Raw genomic sequence first — 23,784 nt, forward strand, 5'->3', positions numbered from 1 at the left:
TGTTCTCACAAGATTCATGTGCCCCTCATTTGAACTCCTATACTCATGCCCCCTTCAATTCCTTTCTTGGAAGGTGACATTATTAGTTGCCATCACTTCACTTAGACTTGTTAGTGAGCTCCAGGCCTTAACCTTGGAAGAAACTTTCTTCCAGCTACATAGAGACAGGGTGGTTCTCTGCACCAACCCTAAATTTCTCACTAAAGTGCTTTCCAAACTTCACCTCAACCAATCCATTGAATTGCCATTTTTTTCCCACAACCAGATTCTGTTGCAGAAAGAGCTCTTCATACATTAGATGTTAAAAGAGCCCTTATGTTCTATGTTTCAGAAAAATTAAACACATTGTTATAGCTTTTTCACCTCCACATAAAGGCAACCCTGTACCCAAATCGGGGATAGCCAGATGGATAGTAAAATGCAGTCAAGCTTGTTATGCTAAGGCCAAAACACCTTTCCTGCCAGAGCACATACTACTCGAAAAGGGAACATCCATGGCTTTTCCAGGAAACATTCCCATAGCTGACATATGTAAGGCAGCTACATGTTCCACACCACATACCTTCACCAAACATTGTGTGGATGTTTTAGCGTGCCAAAAAAAACAACATAGGTCAGGCAGTGTTACGTACTCTTTTTCAAACAGCAGCAACACCCACAGGTTAGCCTCCGCTTCTGAGGGGGCTGCTTTACAGTCTATGAAGAGCATGTGTATCTACTTCCACACAGGCCTCAATGGAATATATCACTTATACTGTTAGCATCTGTTCTTGGCATGTAGCGCTGTAGATTCACATGCGCCCACCCTCCTTGCCAGACACCTGTGGCAGTTGAAGTTTATTCTATTCTATTTAACATGGACATCTCATGACTTGAACTTAATCTAAACTCTGTTCCCACCCTCCTGTGGGAAAACAGTCTAACAATGGAGTCGATGCCCATGTGCAGTATCATTGAGATGATAGCTTGTGACTCAAAAGTCTTTCTTTGAAGAAAAACGGCCTGCACGCATTCGGGCCTATGCTAGATGGCAGGAGTATGCAGAGCATGTGAAACTACAGTACTACGTGACACAAACAGATGCTTGTGGAGTAAGGAACATATTCCTTACATTTGATGTAAAGCATGCATTCATAGCCTGTGATGCTGTAGATTCCCATGCCATCATCGTCCTCCACAGAAGCAGACAATGAGAATATTTTGTCGCTCATTATACATCTGTTAAACTAATAATGCACACAGCACATACCTGGACTCCATTTTCAACATTCCAGTCTTGTGTGTAAAAAAAACAAAAATCTAAGGGCGGAGTCAGTGCTCGAGTGCATTGTTAATTGAAGGCGGAGTCTAATAGTATCCTGTAAACCCAAGCATCTTCGAAGAAAAACAAATTTTAATTTCCGAGTCTCAACACTAGATTGCAGGAGTATGCAAAACGTGCACTTGAAGCTACTAACATATGCTTACAGAGTAAGTAACATTTTCCTTATGATTCACTGTGCTTGATTGATGAAATGTAAATTCCAGATTTGAAAATTGGATTACAATAATTAATGCCATTTAGAAATTTTGTTTTAATATTATTGCCTTTCTACTCTCTTCAGGTTCGGTCATGGGGATCCAGTTACCCTTAACCAACAAGATCCCCGATACTAGTAAACAACTTCCAGCGTCCACATCACCCTTTGTATTATCTTCTCCTGTTGTCAGTACTAAGGTGGCAAGTGTGGTGTCATCGACAGATAATGCCATTTCTAATTCAGCAGCATCTGTCTCCTCCGTACCTAGTTTTGTGTCCCAGGCGGGCACACTTACTTTGAGAATCTCCCCACCTACATCGAGTAGTATTGCACCAGGACAGTCAAGCGCAAATTCTAAAATCATAACCTATAGTTCAGCTGGTCAACCTATGGGCTCAGCGAGTCTTGTACCCCTTCAATCTGGAAGTTTTGCCTTGCTGCAGCTCCCTGGTCAAAAACCTGTTCCAAGTTCAATTCTGAACCATGCTGCATCTTTGCAGTTACTGAAAGATACTAAGACTGCCAATCAAAAGGAACAGCAAGATCTTAATGGGCAACCAGATTCGAAGACCTCTCCTTCAGAAGAGGAAGCAGCCACAGTGGGGGAGAAAATGCTTCTTGAGAGTGAATGTGAGTCTGATGAGAAACAAGTAGCGTCTGTTACAAATTTAGCAGAGAATTTGCAAACGGGCCTTCCTGATGCATCTGTTCACAAAATAAACGACAAATCTCAGTGTGGGACATTGGATAATGCAACAGACCACAAGCTCAGACTTTCAAAAAACATTGTAGAGACTGACATCAGAGAACAAGAGAGTCCATATCCCAAAGAAATAAATGAATTTAAAGAGCAAAAAGTCGGTCTAGACTCTTACAATGAAGAACAGGTGGAGAATTCAAGTTTTTCTGACTCCGAGTGTGCTGTACAACACAGTAGTTTTAGTGCAGACTGCAGTACTGTTGTGTCCAAGAATTGTGCAGATGCAGGAGATCCTGTTGAGTTAGCGAACACTAGAGAGCAAAACAGAAAGGAGTCCAACAATGATAAAGAGAACATAGCCTCTGCAACGTCTTTATGTCCGACCAACAACGAAGCTAATAATCAGATAGACAAACCAAATGAGCCAGTGCACAGTGATGGGAATGGAAATACTACTAAACAGTATGGCAATGCAGAAGATTGTTTTTCACAACTAGGGGACCATGAGAATCATGTTAACACTGAGCAGACATGTTGTCAGGAGCAGATGGAAAATAAACTGGAACCTACTTCAAAGAAAGTTGAGTCTGAGATCAGTGAGGATCATGTCACAGATAATCTTGCAACAGGAACTTCTTATGTTGCAGAAACAAAATCTCAGCTTGGGTCAAAGCAGGGATTCAATAACATCTTGGAAGAAAACAGAGGTTCTGATGAGGGTTTTGCATTGAGCAGAAATGTAAAAAGTAGTCCTTCTTTGGTGTCGGAGCACATAAGCAATATAAAGAAAGAAACGAGCATCAGTCTTGAAGAATATGGTGAAAGTTCCTCCCAGCCATGTGTCACAGATATCAAAACAGAGCCTGGTCAGTTGAAGAAAACGTTAGTCCTTATAAACATTGACAAGGAGGAATTTAAAGAGGAAGATGATAAAAGTGATGATTCTGCTGATGATCTAATGGCGGATGGCTCAAGTGAAGAAGAAGTGAATGTGGATGTGGTTTGTATTTACTGTTTTATTTTTTCACCTAGAGTTTGTCGTTTAAAATGTCTTAAATACATTAGAAAAATCGAACTACTAAAAACAGCACTGTTTCTTTAAACAAAGGCTATTGCAGATCAGATATATAAGAGATCAATAAGAAGATGAATTTACTACATAAATTGTGAACATGGCTGTTGGAGTTGTTTGAAAAAAAAGAACAGCTTAATGGAGTAAGAAATCCACAAGGATCTCTCATACCTAAGAGCACCTTGAGAGGGGCTGTGTGACTCTCCTTGGTGTATTTGGAATGTCATTTGGAATGTCATGCAATGGTAACAAGGAGAGGGCACGTCAGTAAAGCTGTGTGTAGGGAAATGGCTCCCTGTTGCAGTTATCCCCTACGTTTTGCCTGATAGTGATGCTGACTTGACTAAGAAGTGTAGTGGGATCCTGCTAACCAGGCCCCAGCATCAGTGTTCTTTCACTAAATATTTACCATTGTTTCCACAGTTGGCACACCCCTGGCACACAGATAAGTTCCTTGTAAAAGGTACCAGTGGTACCAAGGGCCCTGTGACCAAGGAAGGGCTGCAGCATGTGTTGTGCCACCCTAAGGGACCCCTCACCTAACACATGAACACTGCCATTGCAGATTGTGTGTGTTGGTGGGGAGAGAAAGCAAAGTCGACATGGCATCCCCCTCAGGATGCCATGCACAAAAAATACTGCCTGTGGCATAGGTAAGTCACCCCTCTAGCAGGCCTTAAAACCCTAACGCAGGGTGCCCTATACCACAGGCGAGGGCATAGCTGCATGAGCAATATGACCCTACAGTGTCTAAGTCTATTCTTAGACATTGTAAGTACAGTGTGGCCATTTTGAATATATGGTCTGAGAGTTTGTTGAAACAAACTCCTCAGTTCCATAATGGCTACACTGAACACTGGGAAGTTTGGTATCAAACTTCTCAGAATAATAAACCCACACTGATGCTAGTGCTGGATTTATTACAAAATGCACACAGAGGGCATCTTAGAGATGCCCCCTGTATTTTACCCAATCCTTCAGTGCAGGACTGACTGGTCTGTGCCAGCCTGCCACTGAGACGAGGTTCTGACCCCATGGGGTGAAAGCCTTAGTGCTCTCTGAGGCCAGAAACCAAAGCCTGCAGCCCCCACGTTTGGTGGCAAGTCCGGAGGAGATAATGAGAAAAGCAAGGAGGAGTCACCCTCCAGCCAGGACAGCCCCTAAGGTGTCCTGAGCTGAGGTGACCCCTGCCTTAGGTAAATCCTCCATCTTGTTTTGGAGGATTCCCCCCAATTGGATTAAGGATGTGCCACTCTCCCCACAGGGAGGAGGCACAAAGAGATTGTAGCCATCCTCCAGGACAGTAGCCATTGGCTACTGCCTCCCAGACCTAAACACACCCCTAAATGTAGTATTTAGGGACGACCCTGAACCCAGGAAATCAGATTGCTGCAACCTGAAGAAAGAAGGAGAACTGCTGACCTGAAAGCCCCACAGAGATGATGGAGACGACAACGGACTTGGCCCCAGCCCTACCGGCCTGTCTCCAGACTCAAAGGACCTGCACAGCAACGCATCCAGCGGGACCAGCGACCTCTGAGGACTCAGAGGACTACCCTGCACCTAGAGGGCCAAGAACCTCCTGAGAACAGCGGCTCTGTTTAAAATCAGCAACAAGAACCCAACTTTAAAGAGACTCTCGCCTCACTCCGGAAGCGTGAGTCTTCACACTCTGCACCCGGCGCCCCCGGCTCGAGGTCAGGAGAACCAACACCGCAGAGAGGATCCCCAGGCGACTCCAACGACATGAACACCCTGTCGACCTCCCTGCAGCCTCACAGCGACACCTGCAGAGACGATCCAAAGGCTCCCCATGACCTTGACTGCCTGGTAACAGAGGAACCTGACGCTTAGACCAAGCACTGCACCTGCAGCCCCCAGGACCGAGAGGAACCACCTACCAGTGCAGGAGTGACCAGCAGGCGGTCCTCATCCTAGCCCAGTCGTTGGCTGGCCCGAGAATCCCCCCGTGCCCTGCCTGCATCGCCAGAGTGACCCCCAGGTCCCTCCATTGCTTTCAACGCCAAACCCGACACCTACTTTGCGCACTGCACCCGGCCACCCCTGTGGGTGTATTTTGTGTGCCTGTGTGTGTCCCGCCCAGTGCTCTGCAAAACCCCCCTGGTCTGCTCCCAGAGGATGCAGGTACTTACCTGCTAACAGACAGGAACCGGAGCACCCCTGTTCTCCATAGGCACCTATGTTATTTGGGCCCTCCTTTGACTTATGCACCTGACTGGCCCTGTGTTGCTGGTGCTGTGGGTTTGGGGTTGCCTTGAACCCATATTGGTGGGCTGCCTATCCCCAGGAGACTGAACTTGTAAGTGCGTTACTTACCTGAGAAACTAACTATTATTTACCTCCCCCAGGAACTGTTGATTTTTGCAATGTCCACTTTTAAAATAGCTTATTGCCATTTTTGCCAAAACTGTGTGTTCGATGGCATCTGTCGCTGTAGATACGCATGTTTTGCATAGCTCGCCATCTGGTGTTGGGTCGGAGTGTTACAAGTTGTTTTTCTTCGAAGAAGTCTTTCGAGTCACGGGACCCAGTGACTCCTCCTTTTGTCTCCATTGCGCATGGGCGTCGACTCCATCTTCGATTGTTTTTCCCCGCAGAGGGTGAGGTAGGAGTTGTATTGTAGTAATAGTGGCCATGCAATGGAGTGACTAAGTATGTACCTATTTAAGGTTAAAATAATATATATACAAATAGTTGACGGTACCAATACATTCTTCTTCGTGCCCTTCTACTCCCCAGATTGCCCCCTCCCTGTAGCAGAACTGGTTATTCCATCCTACCCTTGAGCCCCGCCTCTCTGAAGCAAATTAGTTCTCCCCTTTAATCCAATCAACCCAACCCAAAGCCGCTTACTCTTGAGGGTCCCTTATGTTGTGTATTTTGTTTCTCCACATTACTCTCAAGGTAGCAGGAAATTTCATTTGCCGGGTAGCACCTAGTGACTTGAGCTCCTGCATAAACTTCCCTAGCTCCCATTGTCGATCTTGGGTTGCCCTGGTGATATCCGAGCTTATAGTGAAAGACCAGTCCTCATGCTTAAAGCCCCTGATTTTAAGAGCTTCTGTGAGGATCTGCTCTTTTACTAAATATGAACCAAAGATAATCAGGATCCTCCTAGGCCTATCTCTGTTGGGATTTCTCCTAAAGAGGTCTCGGTGGACTCTCTGTATTTCTAAATCGAGATTAATTGAAGCTACCATAGGGATATGCTTTTTAATTAAAGTTATTACAAAGTCCTTAATTTTGTCACCTTCCACTCCTTCTGGAATATTCAAAAGCCTAAGGTTATTCCGCCTACAATAATTTTCTAGGGATTCCAGCTTTTCTCTCAGTTCTTTCTTGTTCGCTTTAAAGCTTGCACTTCATGCTTATTAGTTTCCACCTCTACCTATAATGCTGTAAGGGAGGTTTCCATAGCTCCTAGTCTCTCTGTTAGGCAAGCAATCTTTGTGTCAAGACTATCACAGACCCCCCCTGGATTTTAGCTTGGTTCGATTCCGATGTTACAAACTTCTCTCTAATTTCTTCTAACAATGAGCGAAATATGATGTCGGTGGCTTGTAGTGCTCTGCACGTTGCCTATCTCGTGATAATACAGGAATCACCCCAGTCGCCCCGAATTCTGCCTCGTAAGCAACAGGGTTCTGTGATAGGTCTAGCAGTATTGAGGCTGTTTCTGATGCTGATGCTCTCAATGTCGTCGGAGACCTATGGCGTTTGTGAGCAGGTCTGGCAGCTGCTCTAGAGGACACAGCGAGAGCCCTGGTAGAAGACTGACCTTCTCCTCGCTCTGTGGGTGGCAGATTGCCCTCTTCTTCTCCTGTCCTCTCTTGCCTGAAGCCGAATTTTCTCCCTGTCGCGAAGAGTTCTTCTGGAGAAAGTTTTACAAATGTCACAGGCATCAGGTTTGAGACTTGATGGCAGGCAAATAATGCAGACATGGTGTGGGTCTGTTTTGGCCTTTTTCCTGCCACAGCTAGGGCACTTGTCAAAAAGAGAAGGCATTCTAAAGACAGAAAAACTTTACATTTCTGTCAGAATTTGACTGGAAAGGTTAGAAAATGTTCACTCTAGATGAAAAACGTCGAGTGAAATTGAAATCCAAAGGATTTTAATTGAATTTTCTGTCAAAAAAGGCTTTGTAAGGTAGAGCTCAATGCTTCAGGGTCCTGTCAGAAGGAGCCGGAAAAAAGAACTGAGGCAACTGCCTTTTGCTGTGCATGATGGGATACAGGAAGACTTTCCTTTCTTAAAGGCACAGCTCTATTTACATCCTGTATATTGGCAGCCTATGGGCTACACTGCCCTGCATTGTTTTATTCTCATTTTGAGGTTTAAATAAAGTGTAAGAATATATTTTTATTACATTTCTAGAATAAATGTATGTTTAAAGATGTATTTATACTACAGCTGTCTTTCTTTTCAACCTCAAGAATAAACAATTTGACCTGTGTAGCAGTTCACATAGGCTGCACAGTTTTATTCTTAAGTGGTTTTAACAGGCCTTTTTCAAGAAAGGCTGGCATCTACACTTAAGAATACATTACAGAACAGTGCTCTGGGGTCCCCGCAGGCGCACGGAACTATTCAGTGCTTATGACTATCATGGAAATACCCCTACGAGAGAACTGGAATTACAGGTAAGAAACCATTCCTTTCTATACATCTGTCAAACATACCTCATAGGCCTAAGATGTCTTCAAGAAAACTCCACTGTTTTACTTGTGTTGAGGGCCTGAACAAACGTCTTTAGTCCGATTAGCCCTGTTGTAATTCTCTTATGCCGCCCCCCCCCCCCCCCCCCCACTTCCTGTGAATGAATGGTTATTTCAGAGTTTTCTTTAAAAAAAAAAAAGAATCGAAGCAGAAATATCTCATTGCACAGGTCCTTATTTCCTTGTGGTAACCTTAGTGATGAATGCTTTGGATTGTACATTTCTCATCTTCAAATTTGGCCCTCTCCGTTAGAGCATAAAGGCCATTGGTGACATTGTTTTCCTTTTTCGCTCTGCTATTTTTACACCACCTACAAGCTCACCAGTGTGGGCTCCTTTAAGAAGGAATTCACCCACTTGCTATTGTTATTATTTAAACACACTAGTGCAAAGTAGAGAAAGTTAAATGAAAATTGCCAAGAAAGCATAAAAAGTTAATTTGTATTTGTTTTGTTTCAATTTCATACCAGTTTGACACTAACTTTACTTGCAGTCATTTAATCACATTTTGCCTCCTTGGTTCATTGTTTCTTCTGGAAGAGCTGAGATTCAAACACATACAAGTATAAATTCATGCAGAGATATAATTATAAATACAAGTAGAACCTTTCTTGATGTTAAATGATCAAATAAGTCGAGATCTTGATCATCCCTAATCAATATCCAAGTTATACTTCCATGACATTATTTCAGTAGTACCTTTTGCTGTTTGCTGCATTACATCAAAGCACCAGCAAAATTGCTTTCAAGGTGAGTGTAGAGACCAGATTTGCAAACTACATTTTGTAGTACGGAAAGTAGTATTACGATTGTACTATTTACTTGCTGCAAAATGAAATTCACAAACCTTCCAGTATAAATATTCGCCTCTATCTTTTCTAGGGGGAGATCCTCATACCTTTAAGTTTGCTACCTAGTAGTAATTGTGGGAGGACTATGGGAAGTGGGTGGAAAAGTTGAATATTTACTACTTAATGGGAGGGGTTTAAGGAGGAGCTAAGGGAGTGATAGACACCCACCCACATAAAATGTGTAAGCCCTTTGCTGTTCACAAGCTTCACTTCTAAGGTTACTGCAGCTAAAAAGGACTCATGACAACATGTGGTACTGCAACACCCTTCCCATAGAAAATTATAAGAGCAGGGACTTAAGATAGAACACCATGGGAAATAATGTTAAAATAATGTATTTTGACTTTTTAAAAATATATATAATTGTATTTAATGTTTCACACATTATGTACAAATAAAAGGGATTATTTTATGGTAAAACATGTTGATACCTTTTGTCTTAATTTAAAAATAAATGTAATATATTTGAAACTTTTTGTAATTTTAATTTTTAAATACATAAGTAAATATAAACATTTTACTGTTTTTTAAAATAATTAAAATGAATTTACTCATCAATATTACATTGATTAAATTCTAAATTAAGATGCAGTGCTGTAGTATTTTTGTATTTTGCTTAACATTTAAAATGAGAAAATATACACAGTAAAATAAATGTTAAATTAAATTACATTAATATTTAGCATAAAATGTTTACTTCTTTTTTTAAAGTTAAATAACCTTTTAAAATGTGTCCTATACAAAGCAATAGAAAGATCTCTGCCCACCCTGGGATATCTCTGCCTACACATGAAAAGTTAGTAGTAGTAAATTTACACTAATAGCTTAATTTTTAATAAAATATCTAAATTTAAATATTGAATGAATTTTTTAAAGAGTTATTATGTTCTTATGCTGTATTAAAAAAATGACAAAGATGTTTAAAAAAATATTTTCTGGTTGATATTTCTAACCTCAGAATCTTCACCTTGTAAACACCTCCTGGGGGCAAGCAGGATCTATGGAATTTTCTCAATAATTCTGTTGAGCCTTTGGTAGGAGGCGTCATGAGACTCAGTCTTGGGTCTGTGCCGCCCCAGAAGTGACTTCAGGGCTCCCACATAGCCATCACATCTGCATGCTGTTTTCGGTTCTCTGTCCCTTCTGATGTGGATCTGGAGCTTGTTCCCTTGAATTCTGCGGTGCCGGGAGTCTCGATGACGCCGATGCCTTGGCGAAGAAGACTTCTTATGATGTTTTTCTTTCTTCAACTTCACCATAAACAACTTCGCCTCACGTTCCTTGAGGGCCTTTGGATTCATGTGCTGGCATGAATCGCAAGTCGAGACGTCGTGGTCGGAGCTTAAACACCAAAGGCAGTCGGAGTGAGGATCCGTAACTGACATCTTGCCCCCACACTCACGACAAGGCTTAAAACCGGACTTTCTCTGCGACATTATTACTGCAGCGAAGGTCTACGCAGCGAAAAATACACTGTAACCACGAAAGTAACAGTTGCTCCCTCGAAGATAACCGTTTCGAATGCACGGAAAAAAGGGAACTGACGTCGGCACGTCGTCGAAGACCTCTTATTGCCTGTATGACGTCAGACGGCGTCGCATGGGCTAGAGTGACGTCCTCGTCGACGTGCAGAGACTAGGAAGAAGATTTCCGTCGAATGCTGGCGCCATGGGAGTATTCATTAGGTGAGGAATCCACAGGTAGTTGTATCCATCAGAAAGACTCTTTCAAAACACTTTTTCACGTGTACAAGGGGCATCTCCCTTTTGAAAACAACAGGTTTCAAGCTGGTTAATGACATGAACAGATGCCAGCGACAAAGTCCCACAAGGTCTCTCTGGGGTCTGGGCTCCAAACACAATTCAAAGTCATGTGATAAGTGTGAGAAAATGAACCCGAAGGTCATTTGAAACTGCAAAGCAAAACTCTACATCCCAGAACACTGTCAAGATGAGACAAGCCCGGTCGCGGTTTAAGTCCTGTTCATCATTTAAGTCCAGAAAGCCTAAAAGACACCAAAAGTTTAAACCTGGCTTCCCTTCGTCCTGCCACTCCCACCGTGAGGAGTCGCGCGATGCCCTGGGTACCCAGTCTCCGTTCTTTGAAGCAACTCCCAACCTTATGCCAGTGCGCCTCAACCTCCCTTTGTCAATTCTACAGTAGCTCTGCAAATCGAAGAAGACCATGGACATCAAATTCTGTACCCTACCAAATCCCTCTGGATCGCCTTTTGGGCCCTAATGATCTGAGGTGACCTCCAGTCTGTTTATGTCCTCGACAAAGACCGTGCCACTCGACCCTGCCTCTTGTTCAGCCCCAATTCCAGGCAATTCGAGACATTGCGCTAACCCCTTATGGTGCTACAACTGACACTGCAGTCTGAGCATCGACACCAGAGGGGAAGCCTATACTCCTTTTGGACTTATAAGACACACCCACTGCCAAGGTCTTAACCACTTCGACCTGGCCTCTACTCTGATCCCAAGACATTACAACACCAATATGATGGCCCTGATGACAAGAACGATGACAAATGTCAAGTCTGTGATGAGGAAAATCTGTTTTTGGACTTCAAGGACACCAGTGGACTACACACATCCCCTGACATTGTTCTAAATTCATCTACCCCTGCAACAGCTACAGAGTATTTTGCCTCCTCTGCCTCTGTTATAAGAAGAGCAACAGAGGTCTTAACTTACATTAGCCACTACTGAAGTGAAAATTAATGTGCCCTACAGAGGTCCTTCATCTAGGACAGACATGTCAGAAACCTCCACAAGTCAACTTAACACAAATGCGTTTTCAACCATCCCTCAAGACAGAGCCAAAACGCATGGAAGCATTTGCTGAAAGAATGTAGCACTCCTTTGGGTTGGCACTGCCTAGCAGTTTCCCCAGTGATTTTTCCCTCTCTGTGGCTTTGGAGGGGGGATTCCAACAGCGACAGAAGCATGCTAGGCGGGGAAATTAATCAAATGTTGCCTTGCAGGTCACAAATGGTAGCTACGGTTGTATGTGGTGCAAGGCAGATAACCCTTAGTTCTTCTCTGCAGTCTTAAGTGCACATTCAGTGTTCACAAAGTGATGGCGGTGTGGTCACTGCCTATCAGCAAAGGTTAGAAATACCAGTTGTTCCATAGCTTGACAACTGGCTCCTGAAGGCAGGGTTGCCTCAAACAGTCGTAACCCACCCCCAGACTACAGCTAACCAGTTGATTTAATTTGCTGTTTCCATCAACGTGCCAACTGCACACCTGACTCCTTTGCAGATACTTCCTTTCAGTGGAGACATTCTGGGCATGGAGCTTTTTCACGCCTTTCCTCCACCTCAGTGAGTCCAGCACATTAGTGCTATGACCCAGATGATTTAAACTTTGACCTGGGTCTCAATGAGACTGGCTGTGAAACTTCTTGGCCTCCTGCATTCTACTTGTTAGCCATGCCAGGTGACACATGCAGGCTCAGTGGGATCCGATGTCTCAATGAGCTCTGCACTAAGGAAGCTTTCTGGATTCCATACAGGTGTCTGAAGACAGTGCAAAAGATTTGCAGTGGGGACTTCTAGACAGTTGGACTGGTGGCAGATTTCTCCTACCCCATCTACAGCTGAAGCTTCTGACAAATTAATTGTTTCTGGGTTGATGAGGTTGTCTGGGAGAGCTGGAGATCAGAGGACTCTGGAGCTGCAGCTAAATGCTTGGCAACATAAGTGTTCCTCCCCGTCAGTCAAGGGGGAACGGCTCTCAGATAACACTACTGCCATTTGCCACTGCAACAATGCGGGTAGAGTAGGGTTGCGGGTCCTTTGCCAGGAGGCTTTGTGCCTTTGATGGTGGCTCAATCATCATCGCATCTCCTTGATTGTACGGCATCTGGGAGGATCATTAAATGCCATTGCGGTCAAAATCATCCACTGTTGCCTTGCAGTTCACAAAAGGCACCTACCATCGGAGGTGGTACAAGACGTCTTCCATCAATGTGGAGAACCATGGCTGTATCTTTTTTGCCTCCGCAATAAATGCAGAATGTCGAAACAAACTTCTTTCAGAGAGAGGACTCTAAGTTTGGCGTATTCTCAACATGTTTTTGAGGCCCACTTCTAGACACTGATGCTTCAGGAAAACCTACCCGCACTTTGACAAGCATTTGTTGTGCTTTGTCCACAGACACTTGCCTTTGAGGGTAAGGCCCTCTTCGGAGGACCCACCGTAAGCAGCACCATAAAAGCACAAAGACAGAGGCAAAAGCCCTATCCCTAATGCGCCACCTTCACCACCTTATCCTCTTCTTTTGTCAGTATCTCTATCACCACCATGCTCATGTACACCACCTCATTCATCATCATGCTTACATACACCACCACCTCCATTAGAGTCTCAATTAACCTTTTCAGACCCAGCTGACCCATGTGATCAGCCGTTAGACTCACAGCCCATGGACAACCCCTGCAATGATTAAATCTTCAAGCCTTCAGGCAACCTCGACTTTGAACATTACCCAGTCTTGGCGTACCTTTTGGACGATGCCAGCACCTACCGTGAGCACCATGGCTTTCCACAGAATTGACATGAACGTCATACAGGATGAAAAATACATCCTTGTGGAAATGCTCTCCAAATGAGAGTGTACAATATTGTTCCTGTCCATCCTCAAATGCATATAAATCTGCCCCAGCAACATTGAGTGGCCAGGCAAGGTTTGGATGGCGACACCTAGGGTTGAGGAAAAATACAAGCCCTCACCTAACAAACCAGTTACATCAGAAGCCAGGTTCCCTTGACTCGTTGGTGTTTCACACCACCCATAGAAGAGGCTCTATTATTGGTGAAGTTCCACTGTTCAGTAAAGAGAGTATGATCATCAGTACTGCAACGAAAATGGTAGCAGTAGGGGTAGCCTCCCACTGGTGCATAGACAATTTAGCTGGGCTTCTCTCTAGATATGATACATCACAGTGGGTAGAAATGTAAGAATTGGTCAAACATCTCACAAAGGTGGGGGAGGAAATAGTTTCAGGGGGCTAAACTATCTCTAACGTGAATTATTTGTTGTGCTCTCAATACTACGGATAGAGTGGCATTAACACCTGTGCCCTCAGTTAACACGCTTGACTCTACATGTCCGGATTCAAACCAGAGATCTCACATTGTCGTCTCAACCTCCTGTTCATTGCGGAGCATCTCATTAGCCCACGGGTTTACAAAAATCTTGAACATTAAAAAATGACTCTGAGATTGCAAAATTAATGGGTGCCGTACAAACTTCATGTGCTAGGAATTCCTTTCAGAAATAAACACCTCGGAGAGGAGCCATGCCCACTTTACCCCATTATTAGAGTCCTGTCAACAAGTGCAACAGAACTTATATCAGAAGGGACGGGTGGCTACACTAGGGATGCATATAGGGCAAAAAAAACAAACAAAGAAATGGCACATGGTAGCGGGAGAATAAAACTTTTTCTCTCTCGCTGGGAAGAAATCCTAACATATCAGTTTAATTTAGCAGTGGTCCTCCACAGCTATTGCCTACAATGTCTCACAACCTCTCCCAATTTCCTACCATCCAGACGTCCTCGGTAGAGACCCTCTCTTCCTCCTCGAGGTTGAGCTCCTAGTGCTTCTCCAGAAAAGTACAAAAGAGAGAATCCTTCCACACCAGAAGGGATAAGGCATCTACTTCTCTGTACTTTCTCATCACCAAAATGGACAGATTCCACAAGTCTCTCTATAAATAACATCCTGTGTGAACATTTTCCCATGACTACTCTACGGGACAGCAGCCATGTGTTCCATCACATGGTTATATAATGGCATTGCACGTCAAGACTCCTCTCTCGCAGGCTAGGAGAGTGGGGGGGGGGACCAAACATATCTCAATGATAACATGAATGTTTGAGGGCTGTGGACCCCTCATAAAAAAGGCCACAATATCAATTACCTAGAACTGCCAGGCATACAATTAGCCATAAAAGCCTTCTTCCAGAACATTCGAGTGAAGGTAATTCTCATCAAGATGAAAAACACCACTGTCAGATTTTACCTACAGAAACAGGTAGCACCCTTTCTCCCCAGCTTTTAGCTCTAGCTCATTGGATTTGGAATTGGGTGATCTGCTACGACATACAGCTCGTAGCGGGACACCTTCCAGAAGTTCTCTCCTATATGCAAAGGAGGAAACGCTTAAACCTATCCAGGAGTCTAGTAGTCAAGGGTTTCATTAGAGGGTCTTGGATCCCAGAAACACTTCTGCCCCTGTGGGGAACCTTAACTTAGCCCACATTAGCTTATGGGGTCACCTTTCTAACCTTTACACTCATAGCCCCTCCAGTTCCTTTCATGTAAGGTAGCTTTCCTTTTGGCCATTACTTCGATCAAACATGTTAGCGCACTGCAAGCACTCAACTTTCCAAGAACGCCTCATTTAGGTTCACAAAGAGTGAAATGTTTTCAGAACTAATCTTAACTTTCTCACCAAGGTAGTCTCAACCTTCCACCTTAACCAAACTATAGCTCTCCCAGTCTTCTTTCTGCAGAAAGAGCTGCACATATGCCAAATATCAAAAGAGCTCTAGTGTGCTACCTCAACAGGACCCAGCCATTTCATAAGTCTGATCAGCTCTTTGGTGCCTTTTGAAGCCTCACAGATGGTATCCCATCTCCAAGTCTGGCATAGCAAAATGGATAGTAAAGTGCATCCAAACCTACTGCAACAAAGAGTCCTACATGCTTCCCCTCTGGAACACTTAACATTTAGTGAGGCAGCCATGGCTTCCTTAGGCATCATATCAGTAGCTGGCCTTTGCAAAGCGGCCAGCTGGTCCACTACTCACCAAGAATTGTTGTATGGATCCTGGCCTCCAACAGGCTATGACTGGTCAGACTTTAAGGGTTTTATTCATGCTTTAGACGCATGCTACTGCATGTGTATCTACAGCCACATATTCTTCGAACAAAAAGTGTTACTTACCCTGTAAGCATCTGTTCATAGCGTGTAGTTAGGTATATTCACAGTACTCTCCGTCCTCTTCCAAGGCCTGTGTTGATAGCAAATCTTTCCTATTAACTGGTTAACACTGCACAATATGCATAGTGCACAATGTTGCCCTTATCTGATACTCAATACATATTCTCACCCGCTATGCAGAAAACAGTCTAACATATGGAGTACGTGAACATGCACATTCCCTTCTAAGAATGGCTCGAAAGATTTGAAGAAAAATATCTTGCAAATGTCTGAGCTCCACACTAGATAGCAGTTGGAAGATGCAGAGAATGTGAATCTATAGCACTACACACTACAAACAGATGCTTAAATGTTTTATAATTTGAATTTTAAAAAATCATTTGTGAGGACCGCAGTTTAAGTAAAAATCATTTAGGGTTGGTATTAGAATAGCAGGATTTAGTATAATCATGATTTGATTTCCTAGAGGGTGATTTAATTGTGATCAATCCTTCTAACTTCCGATTCCTAACCTTTACAATATCCCCATCCCTGTATCTGGAGAATTCTTCAGCAGTGGTACAACATCCTGTAGGTGGCCCTGTGTAGCTCTGTAGTGATTGTGTTTCCCCAGAAATTATGGAGAAGAGCTGCGTACAAGTGCCATTCCAATGTGCTGACGTCAACTTATTTTCTTTCTGTGCTCTCTAATGCAAAGCCAGAGCTCCAGTCTCAACTTGGTTAAAATAATTTTTAAAACTTGTTGCGTTGTGGATGAGAACGATGCCCCAACCAGAAACGTCAGGCTTCTATCTATGTTGAAAATGCAGGAAGCAGATGTTGATCACGAACCCACATGTGGTATATCTGTGGGGCTTGGATTCCGGCCGTGACTCTGATTCATGAGAATACGTGTACCCTCATGCTCCCCAATGTGATTCAGGACAGAGTTTAAACTTTATGCCACCAAATGCAAGAAGAAGTTGAAGATTAGGTCACGCTGCAGCTTACATGCTCAATCGAAGTTTTAACAACATCATCAAAGTAGTAGTTAAAAAGAGTGCTTTTTATGTGGTGTACCGTACAGGACTAGCTTCTCCTTTACTCTCATGTTGAATAATTAGGGCACATGCATAATTTCTCCTTGGCAGAGCTCTTCTGTCTAGCTTTATGTTGCTTATAAACCTCAATATCAAGTTTTTCTTTATTGTGTCCAGTTTGTTTCAGATGGTGTTCACCTATGGTCCCTACAGGATAGAGAGGTATCTCAAGATATGTTTTGCTGAACAAATGGGCTGATGCTGTTGTTGTATACCCCTGTTCAAAGAGTATAATGAGCAACTATGCAGCTTTCATTCTGTGGTTGCGGTAGCAAGACAGTAAACACAATTTTAGCTGGAGGAAAACTATTTTTGACAATGATATTGTTTACCAAAATCTGTTCAGTAAGTAGCAGCAAATATGAAAACAAAATGATACATCAATGACACTTAGAGGGATTTACTTATGCTCTCCTGTTCAACCTCTCCAGACTGCTGAAGTGATGGGCATAGAGCCCCCACCATCCCGAACTATCCCTCTCCCTCCCCCCAAGTAGGAGATTATACTGCATTTGCCCACTCGCCCATCATTTCCCAACCCCCCAAACTAGGAGAATTTACTATTTGCCCACTCAGCTCATTGCTTTGTATGCAGTCGTTTGCTAGTAGTATTTATGGTTCCTTGGGGAAATCCTGTCACTTTGTCTCTGAGGTATCACTGCTTCCATTAGACATACTGCAGCAGGTATGATTTACAAGAAAGGCACACCATCAACGCTTCTAGCACTGCAGGCCAAAACCCTTCCAGCCACTTCAAAGGTGCCAGGCTGTTTCGGTTTCTTCTGCTGAACCCAGATGGGAATTCTTTTTTTAATTGCCTCTCTGTCCTTTAATTCCAGCTTTTCTCATCAAGCCCTTTACTTTGTGCCACTCTTCTCAGTCTTAAGTAGGCTATCACAGAATAAAATTGAGACTGTTTTTTGGTGCTTCGCTGTTCTCTTGTTTAATCTTTGCACCAAGCCTGTAGAATCCTTATAGTTTGATTTGGCAGGCTCTATGTTTTTTCTCATATATTCTGCTGCATTCTATGAAATAGCTTTATTAGTCTGGTAACTATGTGATCCATCCTCCATGTATGACAGCAGCCAAGCTACACCAACAATTGTGTTCATCTGTGTATATGCTCCTATCCAAGCTGTTCTCAAACTGTAGTCCAAGATAATTGAGGATGTGATAATAAGTCTCCCACAGAACTGCATCATTTTTGTAAGGTTTGCTGATGCACGTACAACAAACATTGAATCCCACTAAGATTAGTCCTGCTTTTTTAGGTTGCAGCCTACCAGACAGTTGTGCTGTCTTGTTCGCTGAAGACATCTTGGGGACTTTCAGAAAGTTGACCTAGGAATGCATTCTGCCCATCGCTTGCAATTGGCTTTGTGGTTTGTAACACGCATTTTCTTCCTTCCCATTTGCTGGCTGTATTTGTTTTAGGTTCTCCAGCTTCAGTTTGTCCCCGCCCGATGAGAAAGCCATGTTCACTGAATACTTCCACAAACTCCTTTTCTGTCAACAGGCCTTTAAATCTTGTTCTTATCTGTCACACTTGCTGGGCATTCAAAGACCGAGGTCAAATGTCAAGCTGTGTTTTCGTGGGAGCCTGGTTATTTTGCTTTGCTTTCTCTTGACTTCAAAGAGACAGCCTTTATAGGAAAAAGGAATGCAGCCTTTCTCCATGGATCCTGTTTGTACCCTTTTTTAAATTTTATTTTAGACATAGCCATCTCAAAAGGTATCATTTTCTTCATCTGCACAAAACATTTGCAATTTTTTTGCAAAATTCTTCTTCTTTGAGTCTATTTAATTTGTGAAACAACCTTTTTAGTAACAAAGTACAAAACAGCATTTTAGTCTCAGTGTCAGCTTAACATGTGGTGATCTTGGGCATTTACACTGTTTATGGCCCATTCACTGTCAAGCACATGACAAGATCTTTTCACAGAAAAGATCCAGCCACATTGTAACACAGTGTACCAATACTTGGTTTTCACTTTGATGTGTAAAGCATATGTTTTATTTATGACATCTGTGGCAGCTCATTTTGGAGAGTTGGATAAGTTTAAAGGCACTTTTTGTGAACGTTTTTGTGTTTGCTTGCCCACAAAATAATTATGTGTTCCGTCTGCAACTGTCTTTTTCAGAAAACATACTTTACTAGAAATAAACGTCTTCATGCTACCTTGAAGGCACTAGGGCCATGGTTTAGATGGTGCAGCAGGTGCAGTGACACAGGGCCCACCAAGCACCAATTATTGCTATATGTAGCCACTGAACAAGCAGTCCCAAGCGCAGTTACCTTGCAGGCACTAGGAGCCATGATTTAGATGGTGCAGTGGTACAGGTGTCTAAAGCTCTAGGAAGCCCACTGAGCACCAATTATTGCTGTATGTTACTACTGAAGAAGCAGTCCCAAGTGCAGTACTTTGCAGGCACCAGGGACTACGATTTGGATAGTGCAGGAGGTGCAGTGGCACATGGGCAAAAAGCTCTAGGAAACCCACCAAGACCAGCTATTGCTATATGTTACAAATGAACAAGCGGTCACAAGTGCAGTTACCTTGCATGCACTGGGCCCATGATTTGGATGGTGCAGTGGCACAGGGGCTAAAAGCTCTAGGAAACCCGCCAAGCACCAATTATTGATATATGTTACTACTGAACAAGCGGTCACAGGCATAGTTACCTTACAGGCAGTAGGGCTACAATTTAGATGGTGCAGCAGGTGCAGTGACACATGGGCCAAAAGCTGTAGGAATCCCACTGAACACTGATTATTGTTATGTATTACCACTAGGAATGCGGTCGAAGCGCAGTTACCTTGCAGGTGATAGGGCCATGAATTGGATGGTGCTGCAAGTACAGTGGCAGAGGGGCCAAAAGCTCTAGGAAACGCACTGAACATAGATTTTTGGTATATGTTACCACAGAATAGGCAGTCACAAGCGCAGTTAACTTGCAGGCACTAGGGGCCAAGATTTGAATGGTGCAGTGTCACAGGTGCCAAAAGTTCTAGGAAACCCACTGAGCACCAGTTATTGCTATATTTTACTACTGAATAGGCAGTCACAAGCGCAGTTACCTTGCAGGCTCTAGAGGACATGATTGGAATGGTGCAGCAGTTCAGTGGCACAGGGGCCAAAAGCTCTAGGATACCCACTGAGCACAAATTATTGCTATATGTTACAACTAAAGGAGCAGTCAAGAGTGTTTTTGTATTATTTTGTAACCATTGCACCCTAGTAATACATAGTCTAAAGCATCACCGTAATAAAAGCTGTAACCCATTGGACTTTTCTGCCTGCCTGCAACTTATATTACATTCAGTGCATTTATATGACACATTTTGAAAGTTATTTGTATGATCCTAAAATGCTTCTGAATCTCAACAAAGTTACACCTTGGCATTGGCATTCTCCATTCTATAACATTAGCACTTCAGCTGTTGCAATCACTATATAAATACTTAAAACTTACCATATGACATTCCATACCAAGCATTGGAAAAGTCAATTGGTCTCGCCTATGCGATAACTGTTGGCTTTGTCAATGTTTTTCTAGCCATATTATACAGCCGTGTTGGCTTCTGTGCTGCATAACTGAAACTAAGAAAAAGTGGAATAACGCACACTATCCTGGATGTCATACAGCTTTTTTACATTACTTTCAACCATTTGCAACATAGCGAGAAAAGAAAATAGCAAAACCAATAAATCTCACATAGGCACGACCTATGGGCTTTGCCAGTGCTTGTTTTTTGTAAGTTCATTCACTGTAAAACATTGTTCCCATCTCACAGCATCCAGCCAACTCCATTGTACACAACTCTGCAGAACTTCTTTCCAAGTGTCTCTTCTTTTGGCCAACCTCTTAACCCCTCCATGCAAGAACTGCATTATTCTTGTTTCTTACTCTAATTAACCCTGGTAAATCACATCACATGGGTATTGCCAGTCCATGTTGCTGCCCCATTTCTCCAGTTGGTCAGGAATTACTTAATCTCTATCTCTTTGTTCCAAAACCTTTCTGATTCACTGATTAGTTCTTGATCTTACTATATAGCGTAAAGATGAGCCTCTCTTTCTCAAACTCAAGAAAGTAGCTCTAGAGTAGAGGTTTCTGTTGTGCCCAATCACTAGAGGCAGTATACTTACACCTACTGTATCTTAAAATGTTGTCTTTGATACCCAGGAATTAAAAATGGTGAGAAAATGGTGGTCTTTCGCTACAGACAGTTACCTGGTAGACCTTTTAGGGCATGATGCATATAATTACTGGATTTGCCGATTAGGTTAGAAGAAACAGGAATTGGCTTTGTTTTTGAAGACCAGTTAAACAACGGCTGAGCACAAACTAAGGTGCAGGACATAATCCATTTCTTACACTCTAGAAATGAGATTGATAGTCCAACTCTAGACGTCAAACAGAGCAGCAGAACAGTAAATGGATGTCTATACACCACGTTAAGAAATAATTCTTACCTATTTAGACAGCCTTACCTGTCCCCGCCCATCTGGAGTAATCTGTGTTAGTAAAACATGCATTTCTTAGCACTCAGAGGCACCAAAAACAGACTTGGGCTTAAGCACTAAAGCAGTAAAATCCAGATAATTGGGTTTGGCTAATAAAAAGAAGGCGTGGCCACTACAGAAAGGGTTTCTCAAGGTGAAAAGACAGAATATTTGCACTGAGCTAGGTTCTAGCTCCATTGCAGATGGTTAGGGTGTTATTTTAGAAAGTGAATTAACCAATCGCTGTAAAGTTGTAAATCACCTGTGGATTAGTCAAATTTTTTCACAAGTGAAATTGGTATCTTACCTTGCATGCAACGGACCCCTCCAATATTATTGTGTTTTTTAAATCTGGTTTATCTTAATCTTTAGAATGTGGATAGACCTAAAAGGCAACCCCCCCCCTACACACACACAGCATGAAACCTTCCACTACAGACCAAGATATTTTTCAAAAAGTAGCTGTGTTTAACTCCTCCTAAATAATCACCCTCCTTCATGCCCTTTCTACCATCTGAAGCGTGCCCAACTTCCCTTACGTACTTTTGACAGCTAATTCCCCTTTTCGCCTTAGTTTGGTATTCATGCACCATGGTAGTAGCATCATTGAAATACTGTTCAGTTCCATCTGTTAGACCTCTCTATTATTCACCCCTCTTATTAATAGGCAATTTCAATTTGGACATACGCAAGCACCATCAAACCAGATGCTGAAAATCCTCACTCAAACCAACTGACCCTCAATGTGCTCATCTGGTCTCTCAGTTCTATTAATATTGCCTTTTTTTCACCTACTCTGCAGTGTTAACTCCCTCCTCCTTCCCACCATACTAGCATAACTTCACCAACTTAGCATATAAAATTGTTGTTAACTGCGTTATGTGTAACTTCTCAAGTATCGGAAAGAAGCACTGCAACCTTTTCAAGGCTCTTTCCCTCCTACTGTCCGATTCCAACTATTTTCCACACAGCAGACACTGTCTTGTTCCCTTAGACCTCCACTGCAGAGTGTTCTTTGTACTAAATATAACGTTCAATGGCATCTGTCGCTGTAGATACACATGTTCTGCATAGCTCGCCATCTGGTGTTGGGTCGGAGTGTTACAAGTTGTTTTTCTTCGAAGAAGTCTTTCGAGTCACGGGACAGAGTGACTCCTCCTTCTGTCTCCATTGCACATGGGCGTCGACTCCATCTTCGATTGTTTTTTTTCCGCCATCGGGTTCGGACGTGTTCCTGTCGCTCCGAGTTTCGGAACGGAAAGTTAGTAAATATCGGAAGATTTTCATTGGTATTGTTGCGTTCGGGATCGGCGTAGTTAGATTCAACACCGCATCGAAGATCGATGCGCTCCGGTGCCCTTCGGGGTAGTTTTCGATCCCCCGTCGGGGCCTGGTCGGCCCGACCACGTGTAGAACAACGCCGATGGAACGGACCCCGTTCCGTTTTTGTCCCAAATGCCACAACAAATACCCGTATACAGACCAACATTTGGTCTGTAACCTGTGCCTGTCACCTGAGCACAGTGAGGAGACTTGCGAGGCCTGTCGCGCGTTGCGGTCCCGAAAGACACTCCGTGACCGTCGAGCCAGGAGACTTCAGATGGCGTCCACGCCGACAGCGCACCGAGAGTTCGAGGAACAAGAGGAAGAAGAAACCTTTTCGATCCACGAATCGGACTCCGACGAATTCGACGATCAAAGAACCGTGAGTAAGACGTCGAAAACAACACATAAGAAAAGTGACAAGGCCCAGGGGACGCCACTGCCACCAGGCCATGGCTCCACCCATAAATTCGGTGACCGACCATCGGCACCGAAAAAGGCCCAAACAGTGCTGAGATCGTCTGACTCCGGTCGAGACACCGGCACGCAGCCTTCTCGGGATCGAGAAAGTGCTGGAGAAAAGCAACGACACCGAGATAGCGGTGTGGAAACGGCTCGACGCCGAGAGAGCGGCACCGACGAAGATCGACGCCGAGAGGTTTCGACTCCAAAAAAGAAAAAAGCCACCTCGGAGCCGAAAAAAGATACAGACACGGTTTCGGTGCCGAAACAACCCGTAACCGACCCAGGTCCAGGCTCTTATACAGAGGAGCAATCACTGTCCTCTCAGATGCGAAAGCATAGGTTTGAGGAAGAGCTGCAATCCACCGAAGTGGACCATACGCAAAAACGTATTTTCATACAGCAGGGAACAGGAAAAATAAGCACCCTTCCCCCTATTAGGAGAAAAAGGAGACTGGAGTTTCAAACAGACCAGGCGCCACAAACAAAAAGGGTGAAAAAGGTGACTCCGCCACCCTCTCCTCCACCTGTAATTAACGTCTCACCAGCACAAACTCCGTCACATTCCCC

At 43.5% G+C, this 23,784-nt stretch overlaps 1 protein-coding gene across 4 annotated transcripts in view; it reads left to right on the forward strand.

Moving 5' to 3' along the window:
- MGA (MAX dimerization protein MGA) overlaps nucleotides 1-23,784 on the forward strand; it is a 782,199-nt gene that overhangs the window by 598,982 nt on the left and 159,433 nt on the right. For all 4 annotated transcript variants that reach the window (XM_069208766.1, XM_069208765.1, XM_069208763.1 and 1 more), the window contains exon 17: nucleotides 1,605-3,220. In XM_069208766.1, coding sequence (XP_069064867.1) covers nucleotides 1,605-3,220 — 1,616 coding nt within the window. The remainder of the gene's footprint in view (nucleotides 1-1,604; nucleotides 3,221-23,784) is intronic.

This window comes from Pleurodeles waltl, chromosome 9, assembly GCF_031143425.1.
Source record: "Pleurodeles waltl isolate 20211129_DDA chromosome 9, aPleWal1.hap1.20221129, whole genome shotgun sequence".
NCBI lineage: Eukaryota > Metazoa > Chordata > Amphibia > Caudata > Salamandridae > Pleurodeles > Pleurodeles waltl.